General features: G+C 34.7%; 3 protein-coding genes across 3 annotated transcripts; 2 read left to right on the top strand and 1 right to left on the bottom strand.

The window, feature by feature from the left end:
• Positions 1–268: 268 nt before the first annotated feature.
• On the top strand, positions 269–3828 carry LOC122292678 (monofunctional riboflavin biosynthesis protein RIBA 3, chloroplastic). Its single transcript, XM_043101146.1, has 7 exons — positions 269–437; positions 511–835; positions 1103–1324; positions 1459–1784; positions 2304–2433; positions 2560–2856; positions 3318–3828. Exons 1-7 carry the CDS (start codon positions 379–381, stop codon positions 3525–3527), a joined length of 1569 nt encoding a protein of 522 aa, XP_042957080.1. The 5' UTR covers positions 269–378; the 3' UTR covers positions 3528–3828.
• Positions 3829–5693: 1865 nt separating this feature from the next.
• On the top strand, positions 5694–9148 carry LOC122292995 (60S ribosomal protein L23a-like). Its single transcript, XM_043101589.1, has 4 exons — positions 5694–5779; positions 5931–6001; positions 7528–7891; positions 8868–9148. The coding sequence occupies exons 2-4, from the start codon at positions 5986–5988 to the stop codon at positions 8950–8952; spliced, it is 465 nt and encodes a 154-aa protein (XP_042957523.1). The 5' UTR covers positions 5694–5779; positions 5931–5985; the 3' UTR covers positions 8953–9148.
• A 5010-nt stretch (positions 9149–14158) lies between these two features.
• On the bottom strand, positions 14159–16768 carry LOC122290813. Its single transcript, XM_043098476.1, has 2 exons — positions 16380–16768; positions 14159–15222 (listed from the first exon to the last, which is right to left on the bottom strand). Exons 1-2 carry the CDS (start codon positions 16413–16415, stop codon positions 14299–14301), a joined length of 960 nt encoding a protein of 319 aa, XP_042954410.1. The 5' UTR covers positions 16416–16768; the 3' UTR covers positions 14159–14298.
• Between the last annotated feature and the right edge of the window lie 10399 nt (positions 16769–27167).

Below are 27167 nucleotides of genomic sequence, written 5' to 3'. Positions count from 1 at the left end.
TCTCTCGAGGAATATGTCAATGCCACGTGTCCAGTCGTTGGAACAGCCAGAATCCCGGCAACGCACGACTTTGATTACACGTGAGGCTCACGGACAGATTATCGGACGAGATCGCGGAGAGCCGTTGCCCAAGCCTAACCCTAGTGATCAAGCAGCTTTATGTGGTTAAAAACTTTTTGGAAGTTCCGTACATTTCTAAATAAGTATATATAAAACTTCTGGATAATGGTGCTGACTACAGCAAACACATCCAGAACTAGAGGTGGGCTTTTTTTCCTTCATTCAATACGTTACATGCACACCAAAAAATACGTAGAATATAATTTCCTTCATATACAGTAGATTAGTTTCTTCAAAACTCTGACGCTTCTTAAATCTATGGATTCTGCTTTGTTTCCTCATCCCTTGTTTTCCCTGCATGTCTTCACCAGCTCACGGTAAGCTCTCTCTGTCTCTGCCCTCTTCATGTTGAATAAACTGATGTTCCAATGACGACTTAATTTGTTGCAGATGGCACCGATCCTTGGCGGCTTGTCAGAGCACGGGATTTTACCTATACAGGCACAGGTTATTGAATCATCCTTGTTTGGCTACTAGGATTTCTGGAGTTGGTGCCGGCAACCTGTATGATGACAGTACTTTGAAGGGGACTGAAATTGGCTCTCTGTTGGGCTCCTTTGACGAGTCAGCTTCGGCACCGTTTGGCACTTTAGACGCTGAAATTACTCCAGAAACCATTGATTTCTTTGTCAGCGATGCTGAGGGTGACCCTGACTGTCCATCCGACGGATACTCTTCGATTGAGCAAGCGCTTAATACGCTACGCCAAGGAAAGGTTCGTTTCTCTGTTATTCTGATCATAGTGTTTGACAATTTATGTGAATTGGAAGTGAAAGCCCGAACATGATGAACTTCAAGCATGATTTATCCTATCTGACCCATCTTTGCAAATTATATAGTTATTGATAAACCAGAACTAGTTTGCTTAATTAGATTTATAAGATTAGTTATACCCCAATTGAAATGGGTACGTACCTAGCTTTCTTCACAAAACTCTAATCTTGGTGAAGGTTAATGTTAACCTCCGTCGCGAATTCCATAGTTTGTGATTGTTGTAGATGATGAAAGTGGAGATGTTGAAGGAAACCTTATCATGGCAGCAACTTTTACAAGTCCCAGGGACGTAGCCTTTATGGTTAAGCACGGATCAGGAATTGTTTCGGTGGGGATGAAAGAGGAGGATCTTCAAAGACTCAAGCTTCCTCTAATGTCGCCAGACACTGAAGATGAAGACTCTTCTGCCCCTACTTTCACAATCACGGTGGTACCGTCTCTAGGCGATTCTTACTTCTTGGGTTTGTATAAATTTACAGCACCATGCATATACTACCATATAAATTGGAGGTTTGCATCAGGCCGATTTTCAGGCACCTCAACGTGTCTTATTTGCCTGCATAGGATGCAAAAGCTGGCACTTCAACTGGAGTATCAGCTTCGGACAGGGCAAAGACTGTTCTTGCCCTCTCATCTCCCGAGTCTAAGCCAGAACACTTCCGAAGGCCGGGCCATGTTTTTCCTCTCAAGTACAGAAATGGTGGGGTTCTTAGAAGAGCTGGTCACACTGAGGCTTCTGTAGATTTAGTTTCACTGGCTGGCTTGCGACCAGTTTCCGTTCTTTCTGCTGTTGTTGACGAAGATGATGGTTCCATGGCGTCTTTGCCCATTTTAAGGAAGTTGGCGTTGGAGCACAGCATTCCAATTGTGTCTATAACTGATTTAATTAGGTGAGCTACACACTGATCACGTATTGATTTAGTACAGAAGATGGTTCTTGGTAAATCTTTAAAGGTTTTTCCTTATCAGCACTCGGCAGCCTCTTTCGGATGTCTTCCCTGGTATAAAAGAAAATGAATTGTCAATTTAATAAGGCGAAGCTGAATTCAGGTGATATGCATGTGAATGTTGGTATTATGTGCATACACTGAACGTGTAACCACTCTTTTTTAATAATTACTTCAGTAGTGGCTTTAATCATGAGCAAAGTAGAATTTGTACCAAGTCTGTTAGAATCTAATTTCAATAATTAACTTCCTGCTAATTTAAACTTTTAGAACAATTGTAATGTCAAAGCAGAAGTTTTTTAAAAAGGGGAATCTATGAACAAAGGGGGGAATTATACCTTTTTTTTAGAACTTCAAAAGTATTGTAATGCTCTAGCAGAGTTCTCCTTGATATTCAATATAAATTCTAACATTTACGACCATGCTTACTGAATAATATGATTGTGTGCACTCTGCTTATAGGTACAGGAGAAAGAGGGAGAATTTGGTTGAAAGGACTGCTATTTCCCGTCTGCCTACAAAATGGGGTCTATTTCAGGCATACTGCTATCGCTCAAAGCTAGATAGAACAGAACATGTAGCGGTTGTAAAGGTAAAACTGGTCCTTATACCAGAAGGGTTCCCACTTCCCATGGTTCATCTAATAAACTGTAGCTGTGCCATTTTCTGCAAAGCTTTTTTTCTTAAAAAAAAAATAATTTCCTTCAAAATTTCACAGGGAAACGTTGGCCATGGAGAAGATGTTTTAGTAAGGGTTCATTCAGAGTGTTTAACAGGGGATATATTTGGTTCAGCTCGGTGTGATTGTGGCAACCAGTTAGATTTGGCGATGCAGTTAATAGAGCAAGCTGGTAGAGGTGTTGTTGTTTACCTTCGAGGTCATGAAGGAAGAGGAATAGGCCTAGGTCACAAACTTCGGGCCTATAATTTGCAGGATCAAGGCCACGACACAGTCCAGGCCAATATAGAACTCGGGCTAGATATTGATGCACGCGAGTATGGCATTGGTGCCCAGGTCAGTTTCATAAAACCTTTACCTCCCGTTAGAATATCATACATAGAATCTATAAGATTGACTTCCAAAGGAAAATCTAGCCGAGAGAAGGAACTTAAGCTTATATTTCTTATTGTCTCAACCTACTTAAATAGCTGCACATACCAGACTGTAAGCGAGTCTGTGACTTAACCAAAACAGCTACCGCTCAAGACAAATGGTTATAAATTGAGACAATAAATTTATAAATTGACGTGATTTGATATAATACGTTATATTATAAAATTATTTTTATTATAAAGTAGATCTAACATATCATATGAAAATATGTTAATTTATCGATTTATTTTTGTGAAATGTGAGAATTATGAGTCAGAGTTTTCAAAAGTACATTGCATTCTTTTTAGTGATCCTCTTCGATTCCAAAACTTTCTCTGCATTATCATAGTTGGTGACTGACCTTCCAAAATTGATGCCTGCAGATTCTAAGAGACATTGGAGTTCGAACAATGCGGCTAATGACCAACAATCCGGCCAAGTTCACTGGTCTGAAGGGGTACGGTTTGGCAGTCATTGGGCGGGTTCCTGTCATGACACCTATTACAGAGGAAAACAAGAAGTACTTGGAAACCAAACGAACCAAGATGGGTCATGTTTACGGGTCCGATATACAAGGAGAACCATTAGCCTGATTCATCAATCCAAATGTAAATAACTAAGAAGAACCAGAGAGCAAACATGTTCATTCATTTGCAAACAGATCAGCCAATTCTTACAGTTCAAAATAGAGTTACAACAGGTTTTTGGCCCCTTAATTCAATTTGTTAATGACCATTCTCATTCGTTTCAATTTGTCAAGGACTGCGTTTACCTTTTTTTCATTAATTTAGTTGGCTAATTTACTTTACATTAAGGTTATAACCAGGGATTGTTCATGACATTTATGAGTATGTAAAATCTTTCCCAATATATTAGAATTTGTGTCTCCGCAAACGTAGAATCTGAGTTTTCCTAATTGTTCTTGATAAATCGTGTTATTCATAATGAGTTTTATTACTCTTAGTTACTAATTGATGTGTTATATTTTAAATAACTTTTTATTTAAGTGATTGACTTATGAAATCATTTAAAATGTTTTAACTCGGTCGGTGTAACTGAAATTAACAAAATCTAGAATAGAGGAATAATGCACTTTGTTCTTTTGACCCTTTCCTTTGGGGTTCGTATTTGGGGGGCGGGGGGCCTCCTATTCCAGCCCCCACCCATGCCTAATAGTTTTGGCCGGGCAAGTGCCCCCATCCGAACGTTGGGGGGCGGATTGCCGCCATGATCATCTGCCCCACCGTGCCCACCACCCACCCACAACGAAAAAGTTAAAAACAACCCAAAAATGCTAAAAAATTCATAACAATTGAATTTCCAAAATAAATCGAAAAACAACAACAAAAACCCAAAACAACAGATCTGAGCAAACTTTACAAATAACCACAACTACGAATTTCATGTTTCAAGGAGGAGAAGAAAAAGTGGAGGAGGAGAAGGAGGGAGAGAGGGGGGGTAAAATGTTAGTTAAACCGAAACCTAAATGGTGTTGTTTATGTCTTTTTAGTTTTTTACTTTTTAAATAAAATCTAAGTAAAATGACATGGTTTTATTTAAAATATATATTTTAAATATATAGGTATATATATATTTCGTAGGGGTGTCAAATCGTGTTAACGGGTCGTGTTCGTGTCATGTCAAAGTATGTATATTATACTATATAGCTCAACTCTAACCCGACCCATTAAGTTTATCGTGTCAAAATCTCAAACCCTAACACGATTCATTAACATAACGGGTCGTGTTGTGTCAACCTGTTTTGACCCATTAGTGAATATTATGAAATAGATTAACATGATAATATACGACTCGTTTCAAACTATTTATGTAAATAGATTGAATATGCTCGAATTAACTAGTTTGAACTGATTAAATTTAGCATAATTTTATATAAAATTTAAAATCACAATATTTATAAAAATTATAAAGCTAATTACAAGTCTAAAATTACAATCCAAATAATAAAAATATTGAAATTGAAATTCTAACAATTTTACTTTTAGGTATAAGGATATAATTGTAATTTTAACTTTCTTAACGTGTCATAACAGGTTGACCCGTTAACAACCCGTTAAGCAATCGTGTCTTAACGGGTCAACCCGTTTTGACCCGAATCTGTTAAGACTAAATTCTAACTCGTTATTATCGTGTCGTGTCGTGTCGTGTTCGTGTTGGGTTAACGGGTCGTGTAACATATTGCCACCCCTAATATTTCGCCTCGGCCAGGCAAACGGGATAAACCGTAAGTGACCTTGGGACCAGCTCGGATTCTATCTTTAGCTCCTAGTTGCGTACAAGCGTCCGCACACATGCCCTTAGCCTACTTTCCATAGCCTAATATTTATAAGAGAAAATATATTTATAATCGTGAATTATGTAACTGCCGCGTAATTGTTTTGAAAGAAATAAATAAAATATGAGATAAAAATTTAATTTTTTAATAATAGATCTCACTCTTTTTTAAAGAGATTATGCGACAGCTGTACAATTCACAGTTATATATAAAATTAGTCTTTTTTCAAACAATGCAGTTGACGTGGAAATGGAAAAGGAAAACAATGTAAACAACCATTTTTACAACTGTTTTATACCATATTTCAAATTAAATGTATTTTTGTAAAAAGAATTTATAAAAATAATATTATTTTATCTAAGTATACTTGATTTAAACCATAATGCTAAAAAGTTGTAAGATTACCCATATCATTAGTCACCTTTCATGAGTTTCATCTATATACCTTTAAAAAAAAAAAAAAAGAAAAAAAAAAAAATGAACTTTCATCTATATAACCCCCGTCTCCCAAACCCTAGAGGCTGCCCGTCAGCTGCTTCCCTTGTACAGGTCTCTCTCTCTCTCTCTCTCTCTCTCTCTCTCTCTCGCAGTGAGCGTGTAAAAAAAATTGAAGTTACACTTGTAGAAGGCTCGGGTTTGTGCCATGTTATTGGGAATTTTTTTATTTAGAGGGCTAACCTTTGTATGCTGTATTTTGTAGCGAGTCAGGTTCTCAAAAGGGTCCTGGAGAGGGTTTTCTTCCGATTCGTCAACCAATGGCTCCTGCTAAAGGTACATGATTCGGTTACCACATCTACTTTGGCCTTATTGTTTTCATTTCCTTTCAATTTCTTTTGTTTCTTGCTATCTTTCGGTAACTACTTGTTTGGTGGCTGTAAAGATTTAGTAGACCTCGAAGACGATGCATGCTATAAATATTACGTGTAATGAGCTACACTGATTTTGTTTTGCAATCTTATGTTGAACAAAGTCCGTTTGGTTTTCCGTGATATTGTTGGTTTATATATGAGCATTTATTGTGTTGTTGTTTCTTGGCATACTATCATTTTAATAAGTTTCTTTGGCATTCTTTTTTTATTGTGATTTATGCTTTTGTTACTGTTTTAAATTTATTAATTTTTTGTTTCATCTTGGTGACTATATACATCTTTATCTGATTTTGAGAAAGGATACGTGAATGGAGGAGTTATTAAGAGTATGCCTTATAGCCAAAAACTGTACAAGGAATTGAATTTAACTGAGCAAAAACTTGCATTGTCTTAGTTCAAATATGTCCCCGTGCTTATATTTAGGCCTCGTTTGGTTACACAGTTCAAATGAGATGAGATGTTTTGTTGAAAGTTAAATAAAATTTTGTTATAATATAATTTTTTAATATTAGTTTTGTTTTGGGATTATGCATTCACGAGATTAAACCCCATAAAAGTGTCGTGAGTGTTGCTATCAGTGGTATCTTTGCACAGCTTGATGTTAGAAGTATGAGCTATGTGGTAATTGCATAACCATTCAGCGGGGAAGAAAATGGTGGTGGTTTTCGAGGGGAATGAAATGCTTGTATTTTTTATGCGCAAAAATATTCTGGTGGGTGCAGTGAATCTGCCATTTCTTAGATCACTGGCTTCAACTAGTTGTTTATATTACTTTAATTTGGGGTTTGGTTTTCTCTTTTGGCATTTAACACCTATATTTCATATTTCACACCTATTTAAATCGTTTGGTTACACAGTTCAAATGAGATGAGATGCTAAATTTTTTTTTTAAGTTGAATAAAATATTGTTATGATTTTTTTTTTAATATTAATTTTGTTTTGGAATTTGAAAAAGTTGAATTTTTTATTATATTTTGTATGAGAATTTGAAAAAGTTGTAATGATTAGATAAGATGAGATGAGACGAGATAGTTTAGTATTTGGTAACCAAACCAGGTCTGTTGCCTTTTGCCTGTTAACAAACTACCACATAAGAAAGGTGTGGTAGTTGGATAATCAATGTAAAACACATTAAGGTGTATCTGTATCTGCCTAATCAGAGTTGATGATACATATTCAGCTGTAGTCACCAAAATATAAGTCTCTGTGTGTGTGTGTGTGTGTTGATTTCTATGTGTATTGTTGTCTTGTTCATGCAGGATATGCTTAAAGTAAAGTATATTGGTTTGGAAAAACTGTGATTGTAGTCTGGGACGGCATTCATGCATTGATTTGTCATAGATCCATTTTTAGCATGAATTAGAAATTCTATTATTCTAGCTCCATACTTTATTCTGCAACTTAATGGGGTGTGCATGTCTTGTGCAGTTGACAGTTCCAAAAAGGGTGATCCAAAGGCACAGGCCCTGAAGACTGCTAAAGCTGTGAAAACAGGTCCAACCTTTAAGAAGAAGGCTAAGAAGATACGAACATCAGTTACCTTTCACCGTCCAAAGACATTGAAGAAGGAGAGGAATCCTAAGTATCCTCGAATTAGTGCTCCACCAAGGAACAAGCTTGATCATTATCAGATTCTCAAATATCCCCTCACCACTGAATCCGCAATGAAGAAGATTGAAGATAACAACACTTTGGTTTTCATTGTTGACATCCGTGCTGACAAGAAGAAGATCAAGGGTGCTGTCAAGAAGATGTATGATATTCAGGCTAAGAAAGTGAATACTTTGATCAGGTGAGCCTTTCGTATTACCAGATAACTGTCGGTATTCTCCTTTGCTTATCACAATTGTTAGATGGAAAAGTACAGGATAGTGTGTATAATGAATCAATTATGTAACCATAGATTTTTACTTATAAACAAAAAATCTTGTATTTAGTTTGCTCATTGTAAAGTACTCCAATTAGTCTGTAGTTCTCATTGCTATATTCTTTTCAAAACTAATTGTTGCACACAATTTTTAGTAGCATATGCCTTAATAATTTCTCTTATTCTGTACTGGTACTAAAATTTAGAGAAATTTCTGATAATATATGATGCCAGATCCACCTATAGCATGTTTCCACCTGTCTGAAACAAAAGGTTTCTTATGCAGTGTTTAAAAGACATGGCTGCCTTGTGGGTTTTTTTTTTCTTTTTTTATGGATGCAAATTTGATCTCTAGATAGATAGATCTGGAAGCTTGAAATGTTGCATGTACATTGAGAGGTGCAACCCATGGAATACTTCATTCTGAATCCTTGTGTCATGTAACTGGCTCTACTCCTGTCCTGTAAGAACTCTTTGGTGAAATATATGCTACTTATATGCTTTTCAGTTTTCATGGTTTTAATTCTATTATACTTGTTTGCTTTTTTACGTTGTTGGCCTTAGTTATGAGTTGAGCCAGTCAACTGAAGTGGACTCTACTCCAGATTGTGGGGACAAATAATATTGCTCAATTGTGGTTCCGTTTGGTATAATTGAGTTTGAAAATGTCAAATTTGACGGTTGGAACTTGGGAGTGTGTTTCTTCAGAGTTAATTTTAAGTGAATTTTAGTATGTATCACATAAGGTTTTACTTGATGTCGGCTACCCATTTTTTGCAAGGGTACTGGTTTACAAAGTTATGTAATTTTGCTATTGTGTCTTTTTACTTCTTTTTTTTTTTCCCCATCTTTCTGGAATATATAGTCAGATTCTTATCATTATATACTTCCTATAATACAGGCCTGATGGTACCAAGAAGGCCTATGTTAGATTGACACCAGACTACGATGCCTTGGATGTGGCCAACAAAATTGGTATTATCTGAGGTAGTGCCTGGCATCCTCTTTTGTAGCTTTTTCTTTTGTTTTTTCAATTTAAAGAGCAAGTTCTGTTGGCACTACAAACAGCGAAATTTTGAGAACTAGTTTTAAGATCTGTAATCTTGTGTCATTTATTGTTTATGTTTTGTCTTTTATTATTAACTGATAAATTAACAAGGTAGGGTTGAAGTTATGGTTTAACTTGGTGATGTGAGTCTTTTGCATACATGCGACCTTTTGTGAAAATAACTCTTTCAGACGATAATCGGAGAAAAACTTGTCATCAGTAAATCCAAAATTTTTTTGTGCCTTACTATTAATCTTATTTGGTTCGAGTACTGAGTAGTCGGTCTTAGAAGAGGAAGATTTATTTCTTGTTCTTGCTGATGCAATTTACTTTGGAAACAAAGCACCTGAAATGTTAAAACTGGGAAAGTGCCAAAGCTGAAGGAAGTTTCTTCATGGATGGGGTTTTAGCGTGTTTATTGTGAATAATTGGTCTGATGTTACAACCAAATTATAAGGGTTTTGCGTCACCTTGCATTTTGTTAATCCTAGCTACATATCTATGTTCACCCATGGTTAAGCAACGGGTGCACCTGGTTTGCTCAAAGTCTGTTCCCTTTTTTTTTTTTTCATTTTTTTTTTTTAAGGAAGAGGATGGTATCCCAATTTTATTAGTAAACCCTCACTTATGATGGAGGAATATCGTGGTAACAACTCGAGCTTAAAGTCTGCATTATGCGCAGGTTTTCTGTTATATTTGGATGGAAATTCACAGTTTCAGGACAGAGATATGAATCATCTAACTCCTGTTGATTTTGTTTACGCTCCCTCATCTTATGATATTCAGCTTTTATTGCTGAGTTAACAGGCCGGAAAGTCTTGGAACCTGTTTGTTTCAATGGTTTGGAAGAACACTCATGTAAAGTTTTGGGTTGATATTACCATGGTAATTTCAAAAAATTATAACTTCCTCATCAAACCAACTATCTTTAAAAAGCTCGACTTCATGATTCAAATCAACTGGGGTTAGTGCTAGGATTGTGGAACGTAGGACCTGGTAATGCGTTGCCCTTTCTTGGAAAAAGTCGTCGCTCGGAATATCCAGCATAGTGTGAACAGAAATAGAGAAGATTCACGGTGTATAGCGAGATCGCGAGCAACTTGGTCTGCAGGTACGACATCAAAGGTGTTAATGCTGAAAAAATTGTACAACAGGCCAAAATGAGAAAAATAGTCATTTTCAGTCCAATATGTTGATCTGGGTATTGATCAGTCTGATTCGGAGCCCCTGGCAACAGTTCAGTGCGATTGTACGGTGTCGGTGTATATATTCATCGCTGTGGATAGAAAATAAATATAGAGGAAATAAAAGAGAGATACTGATTTATATGGTTCGGCATAATATCTATATTCATAGGCTTTCGAGAATGGAAAATCTATTATAATATACTTATTTTACAATCTCTCCTAGTCACTCACTTCTCACTATTTGCTAGAGGAGACATTCACGCTGGAGGAGAAGTTGACAGAGAAGAAGTCATCCCTTCACGTCCGGTCTGATCCCTCTTTTATCCCTAGCTTAGTGGGTGGTGAGGGATGATAGTCTTTTCTCTTGCTTGTCTGACACCTCATTTTTTTTCTTTTTTCCTTTTCCTTAAAAGTGTCAGCTTCCCTTTATTCTCTTTTTTGTTTCCTTATCCCCCATTTTTTCTTTCTTTATCTCTCTTCCTTTGTCTTCTAATGGGTGCCCTTTGATGGGTTGGGCTGTGATATTTTATCGCCTTCACAAGCATTCAGTTTCTATCAGCTCCATTTTTTTTTGTCTTATTTCTAATCATGGATTTAAGATTTATTTGAATGGCATGATAGAAATATAAATTTGTCAGATCATCTTTCACGTACACCACTGCTGCAAATCGGCATTGTACTCGAAATTTCGTGTTACATTTGAGAAATCAATATGTTTTCATAAGCTGATTCTCGTAAGAAAATGATGTTCAGTATCTTGTTTGTTCAATATTATCGAAAGGTCTAGTAATATCAAGCAATACAACCCCTGAAACTTGTAGCTTTCAAGGCTGTCCTGGAGATTTGCTGTCAGCCAAACCCCACAAAGTTGAATCTGATATAATGAACTTGGGTAAAAAACCAGATCAACTGGCGCCGTTAGAGAATTCATGTCTCGGTCCTGAGTCTGCCATGATTATAGAATGTAGAATCTGGTAACGTGCTGCCCTTTCATGGCAAAAGTCTTCCCTCCCTAGAGTTTCCAGCATTGTGTGCATAGAAACAGAAGATTCATGATGGATGTCGACATCATAGACATGCGATCTGCAGAGAGGACAATTAGAGTGAGACTGAAACCAAGTGTCTATGCAAGGAACATGGAAGGCATGAGTGCAGTTGGGTAGATGTTTTAGCCACTGCCCTTCTTCGAACTCACCCAAGCAAACTGCACGCTGTGTTTCTTTCCGTGTCTTCTTCTCCTTCATTCTTCTTCTCAAATTGAGTGATGGGAATAGAGTGATGGATGGAAGATTCCAATCCATGGCTGTGAAACAGTAGGGAAAGATCATCGGATTCGGGGTTGGCCAGCCGCCTACCATCTCGGTTTCTAGAGGTCACACCACGAAATGCAGGGCAGACACTTTTGAGTATACTGTAGTAACTGCACAGGAGAACAATGGCGAGAACACTTGCAATGAAGGAAATTTCCCGTTTATTCATAGGTGAATTTTTGTAGATAGGAACATAAAAGGGCAGAGTTTAAAGTGAAGGACTTTGCCTGTTAGGAGATATTTTTGCTTTTGGGAGGGAAAGGGGTTGTTGATCAGATCGAAGCAGACAGGATATGGACGTGCAAATGATAGATAAAATTATGAAAAATGATAAAGAGTTACAATCATCTTACTGCTCATTTATTACTTTTTTTGTATTTAATTTTTTTTAATTTTTTGTTTTATTTAATGATTAAGGAAGTTATTATTAATAAAATTATATTTTTTTTATTTTTTTAATAATTAAGGAGGTTAAAAAAATACTTAAAAAATGATAAAAAAATAAAAAATATCAGATCAATAAATAGATAATAATAAGGTAGTAAGATAATATTGAGGAAACCCTATTGTATGAGCCGCCAAAAGGCTTATAGGCCCATCTATGTAGGGATTCTCTTGTGTACTCCGACACCCCGACATGTACAGCCTCAAAACTCATGCCTTGGCAATAAAGACATGCATGCGGCTGAGTCTGCTACTTGATGACAGATAACGATTAAAAAAATTTGTTTTCTTTGGTGCAGGCCCCTTTCCTGTGTTCGCACTTGCAAACTTCTCCAGAGTCCAGAGTGAACATTACATTGAAACCAAGTGGGCAGCAAGAACTAGGAAAGGCATGAAAAAATTTAGGGAGATGCTTTAGCCATTGCTCTTCTTCAAATCCTCCCAAGCAAACTGCACAACCTGTTTTTCTTTGGGGCTGTTCTCTTTAACTGAGTGTTACGCCAGGATTCTAGCCCAAACTCTACAGAAAAATCACGTGGCCTCGGCAGGGTTCCTTGGTCATCTTTCAACCTGGTTTCATGAAAATGTTAGATCAGGATGTATGCAGCAGCCGTTTTGAGTATGCAGTAGTAACTGATGGAATAAAAGAACTGCAAACTGCAAAGTAGACACCAAGAAACTTTCCATGTGAAGAATCAAGTATTGGAAATGAGTTTGGACTTGAATGAGTGCAGCATGCTAGTAGACAGGTGCAAAAAGATGTCAGATTAAAGTTTCCAAAGGGCTTCAATGAATTTTTGCTGCAATGAGCCTTTATATTCCTAGAAAACACCGTCCAGAGAGCCTCAACGAATCTCAAAACCATTGAGATGCATCATTGGATGCCATGATTTGTACAGTCCAACAACAGTTGAAGCAACCTACCAACAGTTTCTTAAGAATTCACAAGTTGAAAGTTCTCTTCTTCTTACAGATAATTGTCCTAAACTTCTAAAATTTGACTAGAAACTAAACATAAAATGATTTATACAATCTTAAAGTATGCAAATCTCACCTAAGACTCACATAAAAAAATCGATTTATTTCATAATCAACCCTACTTTTTTTTTTAAAAAAATTGCACGACACACTTTAAAATTGTATATAACATTAGTCAAGATTGATATGCCTAAATAATCAATATAAACAAAATTTATATCAGATAACCCTGAAGCAAAAACCATGATGCAAAAAAGAACAAAGTTCTCATTAAATACCATGTCATATTTAAATCAAAAGCAAAAATAATAGAAAAAATCTAATTATAAACAAAACTGCACACTAGTATATGCATCAATCTAATATAATTGGTCAAAAAATAGATTTTATTAAAAACAATGCTAATTTAAATTTTAAATATAAATAAATTAGTATTAATATCCAGATTAGTACACGATTTTGCTTGTACGTAACAAAACTCAAAACTCAAAATAATAATATAGATAATATGGATTTCACAACTTTTGCAAGACTATGTAACAAATATTAGTTTTATTTTGAATTCATTTAAATTTTGTTTGACTTTGATGTGTTTGAATTTTAAAAGATTACTATATTAAGAAGTTATGTAATAAATGTATATGTGAGAGGATTGCGTACCCTTACCAAAGTAAAATTCTATTATTACAAAATTTAGTAATATCGGTTATAAAACTAAAAAGGAATGAAATAAGAAAAAAAAAAGACTAAAAAACTAAATATTAATAAATTAATTAGATAAATTGTTTTTCAATTTACAAATTCAAGGTCATGAAATATAGAATTTACTTTAGTTTTATGGATCTAAAGAAATGAATTGTCACATCTGATGTGCTTATTTTATAAACTTTGCTCTGATCACTATCTCATACTGAAGTCTGTGACTCTGTATGAGCAAGAACATGCAAGCAAACCATTTGCAAACGACGGCAATTAAAAATTCTTTTAGCACCGAATGAATTTCGGCTTTTATATACAGAAGAAAAACGCTTCTCCTTTTTTATGTAGTTTCCAAGTGTTATTCCAACATCAAATTCCTTGGTACTCCGTGATTCAGTACCTAGCATCTTGCTGCTGCATTATCTTACAGCACGCTTGAATGTGTTTCTAGTTTTTGCTCAAACTTCTTCATTTCTAGTTGCAGAATCAATGGAAATGTGCGATTATGAGGTACAAGTAGAAAAAATGGATAAACCCAAGTTAAAGAGCTATCTCATTCAAAACTCAAACCCCAAAAAAAAAGAAAAAAGAAAAAAAAGGTATCACATTTACACCATCAACCATTGAAAATTGGTTTTTCTACACGAGGAGCAAAGTCTAGTGATTTCATTGAAACCTCTGCCGCTTGGCTTCTGGGATATGATTGTTAAAACTAGCACAAGAAGTTAATAGCCGTGGATTGCTCAAACTTGAGGAAGAAGGATCGGCACAAAAACTTATCACAGATGCAGAACAAGCTTGGGAACTCCCACGAGACATTACAGGATATGGGGATGAGCTCTGTGTTTTCTGAATCCCAAAGCTTGCATTTGCAGCAGATTTAAAACTGATTTGTTCAGTTTTACAACCTTCAATGGAAACAGTAGGGATTTTGAATGGCTGCAAAGGAGGAGGATTTCTCCAACGAGGAAGTGGCCCTGCAACAATCAGTGTCTGAAGTAAAGGGCCGGCTTCCATCACAGCCTGCAGGAGTTTTCCCTTTTCAGGGAGAGCTTTTCCTTTAACAAGATTCTCAATCACTTCAGAATCCGGATCGATCTTTACCTTTCCCAAAGAGGCTAAGCCTGGGGAAACATAGCCACTACTATAATTATGAACAAGGTGCTGATTCACAAAAACCATGTTTCCTGAATCAACCACATTAATGTTGGAGAAATCCGGAGATGAAACAGCATCAAAGAACGAATCTACAGGAGAAGATCCATGAGAATGGTGGTTATATGTTTCAGACATACTGTTAGATTCTGTAATGCTAGAGTTTGCTTTTGCAGGTATTATTACGAGGGGACTTTCAGGTTGGCCATGGGTGAGAACGCTGGGTAATTCAGTAGTGCTAGAGGGCATGAGCTTGTTCAAAAGCTTCTGCAGCTGATCTCTAGCTTCATCTCGCTCTTGGTTTGCAATCTTTAGAAGATTGAGCAAATTCTTCACGTACTCCTTGTTCTTTCTGATTTCCTCATATGCTTTCATTTGCAATGATTCCAGTTCAAGATTGGTGTGGTAAAGCTTCAGCTTCAGCTCATCCATGCCCTGACAAGTGTTCAAAACAGAGCTGTTAGTTTCAGATTGAGAGCTAAGAAAATAGCAGAGCAAAAATATGAGAATTTCAAGGAAAAATTGAAAACGAAGGTACATAAATATACAGATAGAGAGAAAAATAGGTACAGAGACAGAAACACATAAAAACACAAACAGAGACGTTGAAATCTTAAAGAAGAGTTCCAAAAGGAAAAAATATAAAACATATACGAAGTTTTAAGAAATTGAAAAGAATTTTAATGATTTCAGGGGGCGTAAAATCGACATCAGCCAATCATTTCAAAGGGGCCATGGACCCCGACCTCTTTTTGAAAAATCAAAGAATCTTATTGACATAAATACAGGCTCCAAAAAATCAAATGGATGAAAAAGTTTTAAAAAGGAGGAACAGTAAAACCCCAAAAAGTTTCAAGTCTTTCTTTTTGAAATTGCAGAAAAGAAAATAAGAAAAGGATAGGAAAAAGGAATGTCACCATGACTAAACCTACATCTGAAATCTGCATTCGACCAATTAACTTAATCGAGAGATTTTCTAATGTCCTGTCTGATAACGGACCAAAAACGTTCACTTTCATAGAAGAACAAGGGTGTGATTTGAATGCAAAAAAAAAAAAAAAAATTTGACAATTTCATGAAGAATGATCTGCATGTACAACACTTCAAAATTTGACTGAGAATTCCGAAAGGGGGAAACGCTTATATTCTGGAGAATTACCAAAGCAAAAAGCAACCCATTCAAGCCAACAATCTTTTCCGGAGAAGAAGAATAACTATAGCCACGCATGGTAGCATTCAAACAAAATGATAATACTCTGCATGGCAATATCCTTTCATTGGCTAAAATTAAAAAACCGTTCTTCTCTGTCAAAAAGTACAAAAAAAAAAAAAAAAAAACGCAAGGAAACAAAGCCAAACATGACAGATTCCTGACCGGTAAAATTACGCCAATCAACTGAAACATGAATTTGGAGACAATCCGAAAGAAATTTAAATAGAATAATAATCTCACAGTAAATAACGATTATAGAACATAAAATTTAAGTTTGAAAAAAGAAGAAGAAAGCTTTTAAATGGCAAAACCAGAAGAAGAAAACAAACAGAAATTCAGACCGAGATCAACATGGAAACGAGGATGAGTAAAGACCAACCTCTTGGTAACTCCATAGAGAACCAAACTCCTCCATACTCCCTCAAAGGATTAAAAAAGTCCTTATTTTTAGAGAAGAAGGCAAATTATAAGGTGTTTGGGAGGGTGGGGGGAGTTGAAGCAAAGTGAATGGTGACTTATTTATAGAAGAACGAGGAGGCATATAAGACAAGAGAAGGAGAGAGAAATGTTTGTCAGGACGTTCCAGAGGAGGCTGTCGGCGTCAAGAAAATCAAGGAATGCCAAAACATTTCCGTCTAGAAAAATTCGGGGATTCCATTTTCTCCTCTCTGCAATATTGAAACCTTTGCCACTCTTTCAGGACCTCTGTCTCTTTCTTGCAAGAATTACCCTCCCTCTCTCTCTCTCTCTCTCTCTCTCTCTCTCTCTCTCTCTGTGACTTTTTGTGGTCAAGTACAGAATCGGCTTAGATTTTCCATATATATACAAATCCTTCCCCAAAGAAAATTTAAACGGTCATATTGATGTTTTCGTAAGAACAAAAAAAAATACAAAAATAAGGTGGTCGAGCACTATGCACAAGGTTGGAACTTTGCTGTAGACAACTTTACGCGGTTGATTTTAGCCAAGTTTCCATCAATACCCTCTTGCGGAAGGAGAGTGGTTTCCTCTGGTGGTCGCCATTCCATCGAGAACACGAGACAAGCGCCGTAGGATCATTTTTCTGTTCAGTGATTGGTTCTCTTGCTGTGGTCCACAATGCTTCCTATTGTGCCCTCGAGTTAATGAGGTCAAAGTGTCTTAAATTACTGGTCTTATTCCCAAAATACTTTGTTCTATTATTGATTTTTTTTTTTCTTTTGATAAGATTATATTTTTGGTCATTGTAAAAAGGTATATTTGAAAATTGTGTCGTAAAAAGTGCAGTATCTTTAAATATTCCGACCATCTGTTTCCAAAATGAGTAGTTTGGATGGGTTGACCACCCATTGGGGAGGAGGTAGCTATTGTATGTATAGGGGTGTATAAACTAAAGAAAAAAAATTAGTTGAATCGATTGAGCTGATACATTACTAGTTTGGTCCGTTACCAATTCTTAAAAATTGAAATCGGTACCAAATCAATACATATTTTGAGAACCGATTTAAACCGGATCAGAATGATAGATATGCATAATTATATATTTTTTTAATTTTTTATATAGCAATTATGATGGCAGCTATATAAATTTTTAATTTTTTTTTATTTTTTTTATATCTAGCAGCCATGGGTATTTATTCTTTTCTTTTAGAATGAGATACATTACAAGTGGTTAATAATCTTTCAAGTGCTCATTCAGATTGGAGTCAAGCTGGGCGGTTAATAAAAGATACTAAAGCTTTGTTTAATTCTTCTGCAAATTGGTCTGCTAAGCACATTAGAAGAGCTTGCAATAAAATAGTTCATGTTCTTGCTCAGAAAGCTTTATCTCTTCATGATCTTATAGGCATTGAAGAAATTCCGCTGAGTTCAGCTATGGAGCGGTACCATTTGTTTTGGAACTTAAAGCAGTAGCCACTAGCCAACTGACACATTAGCATTGTAAAAAAAATTTAGGAGGATGACTACATTAGATTTTTGCCCATAATATTCTAAAACTTATTTTCACTCCAATAGATACATAATACCCACCCACCAAAATTCATATTTCCCAACAAGAACTCCACCAATGAAGCCCTAATGCTAATAGCCATGGCATTGAATAAGCAGGATATATCTTGCTTTGCATCATCCCAAACTGTTGCTTCGGCATGGTGCCAGCCAGTATATAGCGTGGGAGACTTGGTGTACCTCAAAGCACCATGCCAAACCTATCTTCCTCGCTCGACTAGCCCTCTCAATTAAGCACAAGATAGCTACTACAATGGGAAAGGAAAAAAATGTGGTTTTCAACACGGCACACGAGGTAGGAGAGACTACGGCATCGATAGCCACCATGCAATCCAAGCTAAAGTCGATGAAGTTCACGGCATCGGCATCGATGGGAATGATGTTTAAGGCATTGAAGGTGAGGGATTTGATGAGAGATGAGGGTGACGGTTAGGAACGATGTTGAGGGATTTGATGTCGGAAAAATCTAGTTATAAGCACAATTACGTACTAATATATGCACCAATCTAATTTGATTGGTTAAAAAGTTGATTTTATTAAAAACAGTCATAATTTAAATTTTAAATATAAAAAAATTAATATTGTTACGTAAATTAATATGCAACTTTACTTATATGTATTAAAACTCTTTGATGTGTGTGTATGAGAGAGAGAGAGGGATTGATTTCAAGGGAGGTGAGGGATGTCGGTTTCGGTGTGGTAGGTCTCATTCCTAATCTAATGGGTAGGCAAGGTAGCATAATATTATTGGTGGCTATTCTCAACCCTTTATTAGAACAACCGGTCAAAGATATTCTCAATTTCATTTTGTATTCAATCGATTGCATCTCAAGAGATGTTGTAAAACGAACAATAAGATTATTATTCTTTTAAAAAAATAAAAAATAAAAATCATTACTACATATTACATGAGTTTTTCGATAAATTAGAATGCATATTATATAATGGATGATAATTCGAGAATGGAAAATATAATTCCTCCAAAATATTTGAATAAACAAGGCCCGGAAGAGAGAGAGAGAGGAGAGAATGAACAGTTGCACGCCGTTTCTTCCAAATTAAGGTAGATAGTTTTCAAGCTTTGAATTGTTGAACATTAATTTAGAAGTACTATACACGACATCAAACACAAACGCAATATAATATAATTATATATGTTTAATTAATTAATTTATCATTTTGGATTGGTTCATCATTCTTATACTAGATTGCATTGTGAACTGTCCAAGAAAACTGAAACCAACCATCTAATATATGGTTGACTTTTATTATTATTATTATTATTATTATTATTATTATTATTATTATTTAATGGTAACGTTGGAACCTGATTCTGCTATTTAATGAATGTTATCATTAAATATTATCAATATTATCATTCACATCTGATCAGATGATTTTTGAAATTTCAATCTCTGAAAATTAAGCATGATTTAGATAATTAATGAATTAATGTTAGATGACTTTTTACATTATCGGGTTTCTTATGATTATTATGTCATGATATTCTGACAATTACTTATAATTCAAATAGCAAACAACTAATATCACAGCATCAATTCATCAAAAATATTAAATTATTTTTAATTGAAATTATAAAAATCTTTCATAACCTTCCTCGATCCGTTTAAAAGTACGGAATTATTTAAAAAAAAAAGTTATAAAAATCATTAATGTGTGTAATGTGTATATCATAACTCAAGACTAATTAGGTTATCTATTTCAACCAGCATTACATCTATTTTTCATCCATCTTTAAAATAAATAGTATAAGGCCCCGTTTGGATAGTCAATTTGGTCTCATCTCATCTCATCTAATCTCATTTCATCTTAACGTCCAAACACTACTCAAGCATAAACATTTTTCAATTTATCTTTCATACCTTTTCATCTAATCCTTATTAATTATTACAATTTTTCCAAACTTTTATATAAAACACACAAACCAATTCAATTTTTTTTTTAAATTTTAAAACAAAAATAATATTAAAAAATAATATTTTACTTTTATAATATTTTTATTCAAATATTCCTTTCTCATTTTTTAAAACTAATAACAATTTTAACTAAAACTATTTTACTACTGTTAATAAATTATCCAACTATCCAAACAAGATCTCAACATTAAATTCTAATTCAAACTATTTTATTATTATTTATAAATTATTTTATTATTATTCACAAAATTTTTATCTCATCTTACTCTTTAAAATTATTCTAATAATTTGAGATTACAATACTTTAAGATTACAAAGCATATTTTTTTATTTAAAAAAATTACGAGGCTATATCCTCTCTTGCTTAAATTATCAACGCAATTAGCTAGCAAGACGAAGTAGTAGGCGCAAATCCAGATACAACAGCGGCCGTACGTCAGGTGCAATGCGCGCATACGAGAGTCCTCATTTTCTTCTTTATATTACTCTTTGGAAAGTACAAAACAACAAAAATCTCTCAACCTAATAAAACCTTGCATGTAATTCTGACATTTCCCAACCAATGAACATGGTTTCAGAATTCCATTGAAAAAGCCGGAACATGTCTTGCTTTGTTCCCGACAAGCGGTTTCGGCACTCTTCAAATATTTATGATCTATATCTATATTTCTTTTTGAAGCATCGTAGCATCACCATCTGTCATACATAATTACCATACAACTTTCATACTTGCTCATTGGGATCCATACCTAATGAAGTTTGCATGAACTGTAAATGATCTCATCATCCTTACCCAAAAGACTGCCAGCATTGAAGTAGTATGCATGTTTTATACAACCGAGGCAGTAAGCCTAGGGGATCCCATGACAAACATCATTATATTTAATGTTGTAGTTTATTGATAAACTTTTAACTATATATGCATGAGTATTAAAAATGCTTCATTTGCGACAAAAGGTATATATATATTGGATTCTCTAAATACAATGCATCTAGCGGATTATTAATTTACTATTACGTGCTTAAGTGTGTGATCTCACAATGTTGATACATTCTTTAATCTTTTTTTTTTTTTTTTTTGTGAAGTTACATTCTTTAATCTTTGCTTTAGGGATTAGCTATGTAAACCTTCATCAGTTGACCCTCCCATGATCTCTTCAATTTAAATTTAAACTTAGTACCAGAACTTGTGCAATGCTTTAAGTTTGATTATTTATTTTATATTTTAACACTGGATGTATCGGAGTACAAATATATGTTAGAGCGTGAAATACTTAATCAAATTGCTAGTATTGTGGAATAAGAATTCAAACTCACGACTTCTTCTACTTTGATCGATCATCTTGTACCGGATCAATACTTATTGTTATGACTTCTTGTTTAATTAAACAGATAAATTCAAATACAATACAAATTATAATAGATAGAGAAATGTTTTAGCCATAAAAGACCCCATGCAATATAGATTATAAAGTTACTTTTAGTACAAATTAGATCTAACATATCATATGAAATTATATTAAGAGTAATGCTACATATAGTCGTAGAGTATGCAAGCATTATACAATTATTTTAAAAAAGAGTAAAATATAATATTAAAAAATGAATTTTTTATATAAATTCCGTATTTATTCACTTTTTTTAAAAATAATTATATGACGTTTGCACACTTATATATCATATAAATTAAATCTAACGTTTCATATTAATTTATAGATTTATTTTTTAAATAAATATATACTATACACATATTAATTTATGAGCCCTATTTACAGCCGAATTGTATAAACTTGACCACATCCTGGTCAGCGTGAACACCGTCGTTAGTAGTACGCACGTTCGCTTGAAGCGCACTATAGGGTCATTATCGTAAATCCGAGGGATTAATTTAATTTGAAAAGTGGTCCGAAAAAGTGCAGACCAGTTCCCCATTTACCTCATGCGCTCCCTAACGGGTAACGACTTTACCTGTCTACCCAATCATGTAAAAAATGGCGATAAAAAATAATTACGAAAAAAGTAGAGGTAGAGAAAGGAAAAAAAAATTAAAAAAAAATTAATGAACAAAATTATATAATATTGCACTTTCTCCACATAATTAAAACCTGCCACGTGTCAGCATGCAGTTAGAGAATCAATCTTGCTCTAAGCACTTTTCCATTTGCAGATCATTTGTACATTTAACTACGATACACAACCAATTAAATAATTAAAAAAATATATTATCTGTCAGTAAAATAACATGTCTTTATTATAAGGTGGGGCTTAAGAACTATTGGCACAACCCTCAGGAGATTGTCCTCTTGTGCACTTGCACATGGCAATTAGGTACAATACATGTGGGGTGATCCACAATGCGACACGTGTTCATCTAAAAAATCAAAATCTAAAAAGCATGCACGTGCTGCTCATGTCATGAATTTCGCCGAATGACACTTGTCGTAACGACCGTGTGGCGAGGCACATGCAGGTGTGAGCAGGGAGCTTATGGATAGGTTGCACGTGCCGTACACAGCAATCAACTTGACCTAGATGGGTGGAAATAAAAACGTTAGTGTCGTTTGTGGGGTCTATGCTAAGAAAATCTATATTGGCAAAGATAGAAGAAAGCGGTCCACAAACGGCAACATTTGTCCATGGTAAGGAACAAAAGGGTCGGTCTCAAAGGAGGTTCTTAGGCATTAATCTGAAAGGATTTAACAGAGACGACAAACATTTAATTGGATTTCAGGCTGCATTCATATCACATTCAGTTCCGTTCCGGAGATGCAGTGCATGAGACAGAACATGTTGCAATATTAATTCTACGTGGGGACTGTGCTTCTTTCAGGGTTTAGAAGATTAGCAGAGACTTCAAATTGGTTTTTGAAACGAGTTTGCAAACTGACAATCTGAATACTTCTTTTTCTCCTCCTTTTTGCCTAGCTTGTAAGTCACTCCAACGCTCCCTCGGAGTCTTGTTCTTTCATTTCCATCCGTCAGCGCTAACCCTAAAAATCATTTCGTGAAACACAGGATGTGACTGTTATTATTTACTACGTACGCGCGCGCGCACTGATATATACACTAATGTGAAAATAACATGCTAGTTTCTCTGAATTTCTTTGACATTCGGGAAATTCTCTAGGGGGACGAAAGAATGACAATTCTAGGCGCTTCTTTTGAGCAGTATTGTCCAATGAGAAAGTGCAAATTGCAACGTCTGATAATTAGGAATGAAATGAGTGCCGGTTTTAATGCGGATAAGAATGCAATAATGAGTACCAGCCCTTGCAGTTGCTGTCAAATGGGTTGTCATAAATTGTGAAAGATGATGGTGACAGACTTTGTGGTTTATGGCCTGAACTTATTTGTGCGGTGGGTCACGGCAAAAGATCTCGACCACCTAATTAAAGGGCTTTCAGGGCATCCAGCTTAGATTTTATGATTTATATATAAATTCATTAAATAACTATATATATATATAGAATATTTGAGTTGTCTTTCTTTCTGTCTTTTCTTCTTTTCATTTCTGCCTTCTTTTCTCTTCAGAATAACTGTCTTCATCAGATATATAGTGAAGTCTTGGCATATAATGAATTAAATTATTTAGTTAAATCATCATCAGTGCAGTACAGCTCAGGGGACAACAGTACAGCTTTGGGGATAACACGTAGGAAATAGTTTTCGAGCACACATTTTGCGCATTTTTATAAAAAAAAAATAAAAATAAAAATAGAAAAAGTTTAAGATACACAAGAAACAAACTATGTATAGCATTATTCTAAAACCTACCCTCACCCTACAAATTACAAGAAAATAACCTGCAAATGAGTATTTTTTGTTTTGTTTTTCTGGTTTGTTTCTTTATTTTGGCCAGGGAATAAAGGTTACTAGGGGGGGTCATACCTTGCCCCCAGACACAGTCACGGGAAAGTATCTCCAGGTAGTGCGTTCTTTAACCAACCCTATAGAATTAGGTACTGTACTCTCATGTTACAAGTGTAGTCGAATTTAGACTCGAGATAACATACTGTATCGTCACGTTACAAGAAAAACTGCAGAATTGAGAATTCAAACTCAGGCAAATATGCTGTATACTCCTATATATAAGTTTGAATTATTGGAAAAAAAAAGGTGAAGATGCCAATCATAATCTAAGCAGCTACTTAGTAGAATCATTGATAAGAATGGATCATAGGATTCTTTAATCAAACTCACCCAAAAAACCAATCCATTTTAACTAAAAAGTAGACACCATTTTCAATACCCATTTGACCAAATTATCAAAAACACTGTTGGTTTGGTCGGATTGAACTGCTAGATTCTATCAATGCTCAAAGGTTTTTATTAAAGCAATCCTTAAAAGTTTGAACAAAGACTTGCAAAACGCTCTCTTTGTTAGTAGGAAAGGCCCTTAATTAACAAAGGCTAGCTAGGCTCATCTGCATTGATGCTTTAAGGTGGAGTTTGGTGTAGGAGTAGGTTTGTGACGGCAAAGTGAAAAAGAAAAAGAAAAAAAAAAAAAAAAAAGGAACTTAGCTTTGGTGTTGTCTTCTTCTTTTAAGGCATGACTTCGGTGTGAGGTAGTCGTTCGGTTTTACCCCCCTTTTAAATGATTAGCTTATGGGGGGTCCATTTGGGTAAAAGAACATGAAAACAGAAGATTTTTTTTGGTGCCCATAGGATCAAGGTTGTGAAGAAGACCGCCTAACAGACAGATCTTGAGGTCATGTGGGTTTTATTTAAGAGGGTGTTTGCAGTCAGCAAAAGTCAGATCATATTTCTTTCAATGAAATCATTAGTACTGTAACAATGATTTAAGAGGGTGCTTAGATGAAGCCAACTTGCCTTACCTAATGATTGATGCTACCATATCTGCTTTAGATTTTGCATAAAACCCATTTTAATTTAAATCTCCATTCCAGGAGCGGAGGAGGGTGTAGTTGTACATGTTTTTTTTCCCTGTATATAATATATATGGGAAACATGAAAAGGAGTAATTCTCTTACATGAATTTTGCAAGTTTTGATAGAGCCTTGATTTTGTCTATGTATTAGGAAAGATGGTGCCATGTCAATTTGAAAGGGAAAGAACCGTCAAACAAAGAGTAAAAAGAGTATAAAAGTTCAAAAAGGATAATAATACCCTTATACGTTCGTTATTAATACTTATTTACTTTACTATTCAGCTATTTTTTTTTTTTTCCATTTACTCTTTGAATTTTGATAAAAAATCTCTTAAGATGAACTTATTGTATAATCTAGAAGAAAATAAATTCAATCAATTACTGTAATCAAGTAATTTAATTAAGAATAAATTTAATTTTATAAGAATTGACATTATTTTGCTCTTTGAGTCAATTTTTATGAAATTGAATATATTTTTAATTAAATTTTAGTTGATTGAATTTATTTTCTTTTAAATTATATAAAAATGTCATCTTCTGAATTTTTTAAGTTTTGATTCAAAGAGCAAAATAATGTCAATTCTTATAAAATTAAATTTATTCTTAATTAAACTACTTGATTACAGTAATTGATTGAATTTATTTTCTTCTAAATTATACAAAAATGTAATTTTCTGAATTTTTTTAATTCAGATTCAAAATAGCAAAATAAATAAATAGTAAAACAGTAACAAATGAGACGTAGAGTTTCATTATCCAAAGTTGAGACATTTTACCCTGTTATGTTTTCTAAACCCAATATGGTTTAAAAAGGTCTATGCCTGAGTTTGACTTACCGAGTGTATTATTATTACTCTCTCTCTCTCTCTCTCTCAAATTATTTTGCTTTTGGTGCCCTAAATTCTAGCCATTTCCATTATCTACTTTAAATAAAAGCTTTAGCATTCAGATTTTCTTTCCCAATAGACTTTGGTAGACACCGAGCAATAAGAAAAATTACACTTGCTAGTCACTCTATACTCTGCTCATATAGTGAGATTTAACTCGTAATAGAATTTAATTTTAATCTTTCATTACAAATCAGTATTAGTTTTCTATACTAATTTGCAAGAAGAAGCACTCTGGTGGTAATATCTCTTATATCTCGAGCCAGACCCAATTAACTGTGTTTGGCTCTTGGAGTGAGCTCAACTCATCCAAACCAATCATTTATGGGACTAACTTCTTATAAAAAGTTAAACTTATTTCAATTTATTTCATATATTCAAACACATATATCTATTTATTTACATTCAAACACATTTTAATAAAACTTATAAAATACTACTATTTACATATAAATACAGATCATTTAAAATCACCTCAATATCCTATCAGTTCCCCGCCAAAGGCCAACGGCCTGATGGCATGAAGCCCCACCTCCAAAAGTGAGGTCTGGGGTTCGATCCCCTCCCCAAATCCCCATATCAAAAAAAAAAAAAAATAAATAAAAAATAAAAAATATCCTATCAGTTCCCCATACATGGACAAGAAGCTGAATAGTAATGGTGGATAAGATCTTGGGCCTCGGCTAAGTTTCCTGTTCATTCATTTGCTCGGATTAGGATTTTACTTACCGGACTACTTTTAGAATGCTTTCGCTGAAAACAGCCCAAACTATACAAATAATTGTGCAGAGTTTTTGCTCAAATTTGGACTCTGCAGATGCGATCAAGCTCTGGGTCACTGAGGCTAAAGCCCATTCTATATTACCTCGTTGCATCCAAGTATTGGTGAAGCCCAACATACGATCAGCCCGGTTTGATGTTTTCTTCTATCCTCGTCTTTTCCTTTCTATTTATCTCTCTTTTGAATGGACTTGAGAGGTTTTAAATGGATTGAGAATTAAAAGGGGTGGATGAGATCCAAAGGGCAACACTCCCTCCGATATCTCATAGGTAAGATCCAGGCATGAATCCTCTTCCATTATACAGGGAAAATTATATATATGTTCTATTTTTTTTTATAAGAGTTTTGCTATATATAGTCATTGATGTAATTAATCAAAACAGTTATTTTACATTAGAAAAAAATGACGGAGCCAATCACATCAATCGATTACCAATACCATAAGTTATGTGGAGGTAAAACTTCCAAGTTTTTAATAACTAGTCTCCCAATTATTAATATTGGCATGCAATCTTATGGTTGTATTATTACAAGAACCAAATTCATTGCAAAAACAGGACAATCATTTACCTTTCTTTATTTTCCCGATCTAGATTTCTAGCTTCTTCATTACAAGGGAGAGAGGGAATTAAAACCAACACAAAGGTGAAAAAGAAGAAGAAGAATGAGAAAGTAACCCTAGTTA

The sequence above is a fragment of the Carya illinoinensis genome, chromosome 13 (genome assembly GCF_018687715.1).
Source record: "Carya illinoinensis cultivar Pawnee chromosome 13, C.illinoinensisPawnee_v1, whole genome shotgun sequence".
NCBI classification, from domain to species: Eukaryota; Viridiplantae; Streptophyta; class Magnoliopsida; order Fagales; family Juglandaceae; genus Carya; species Carya illinoinensis.
The sequence above is the reverse complement of the archived record's forward strand: the minus strand, read 5'-3'. Positions and strand labels throughout refer to the sequence as shown.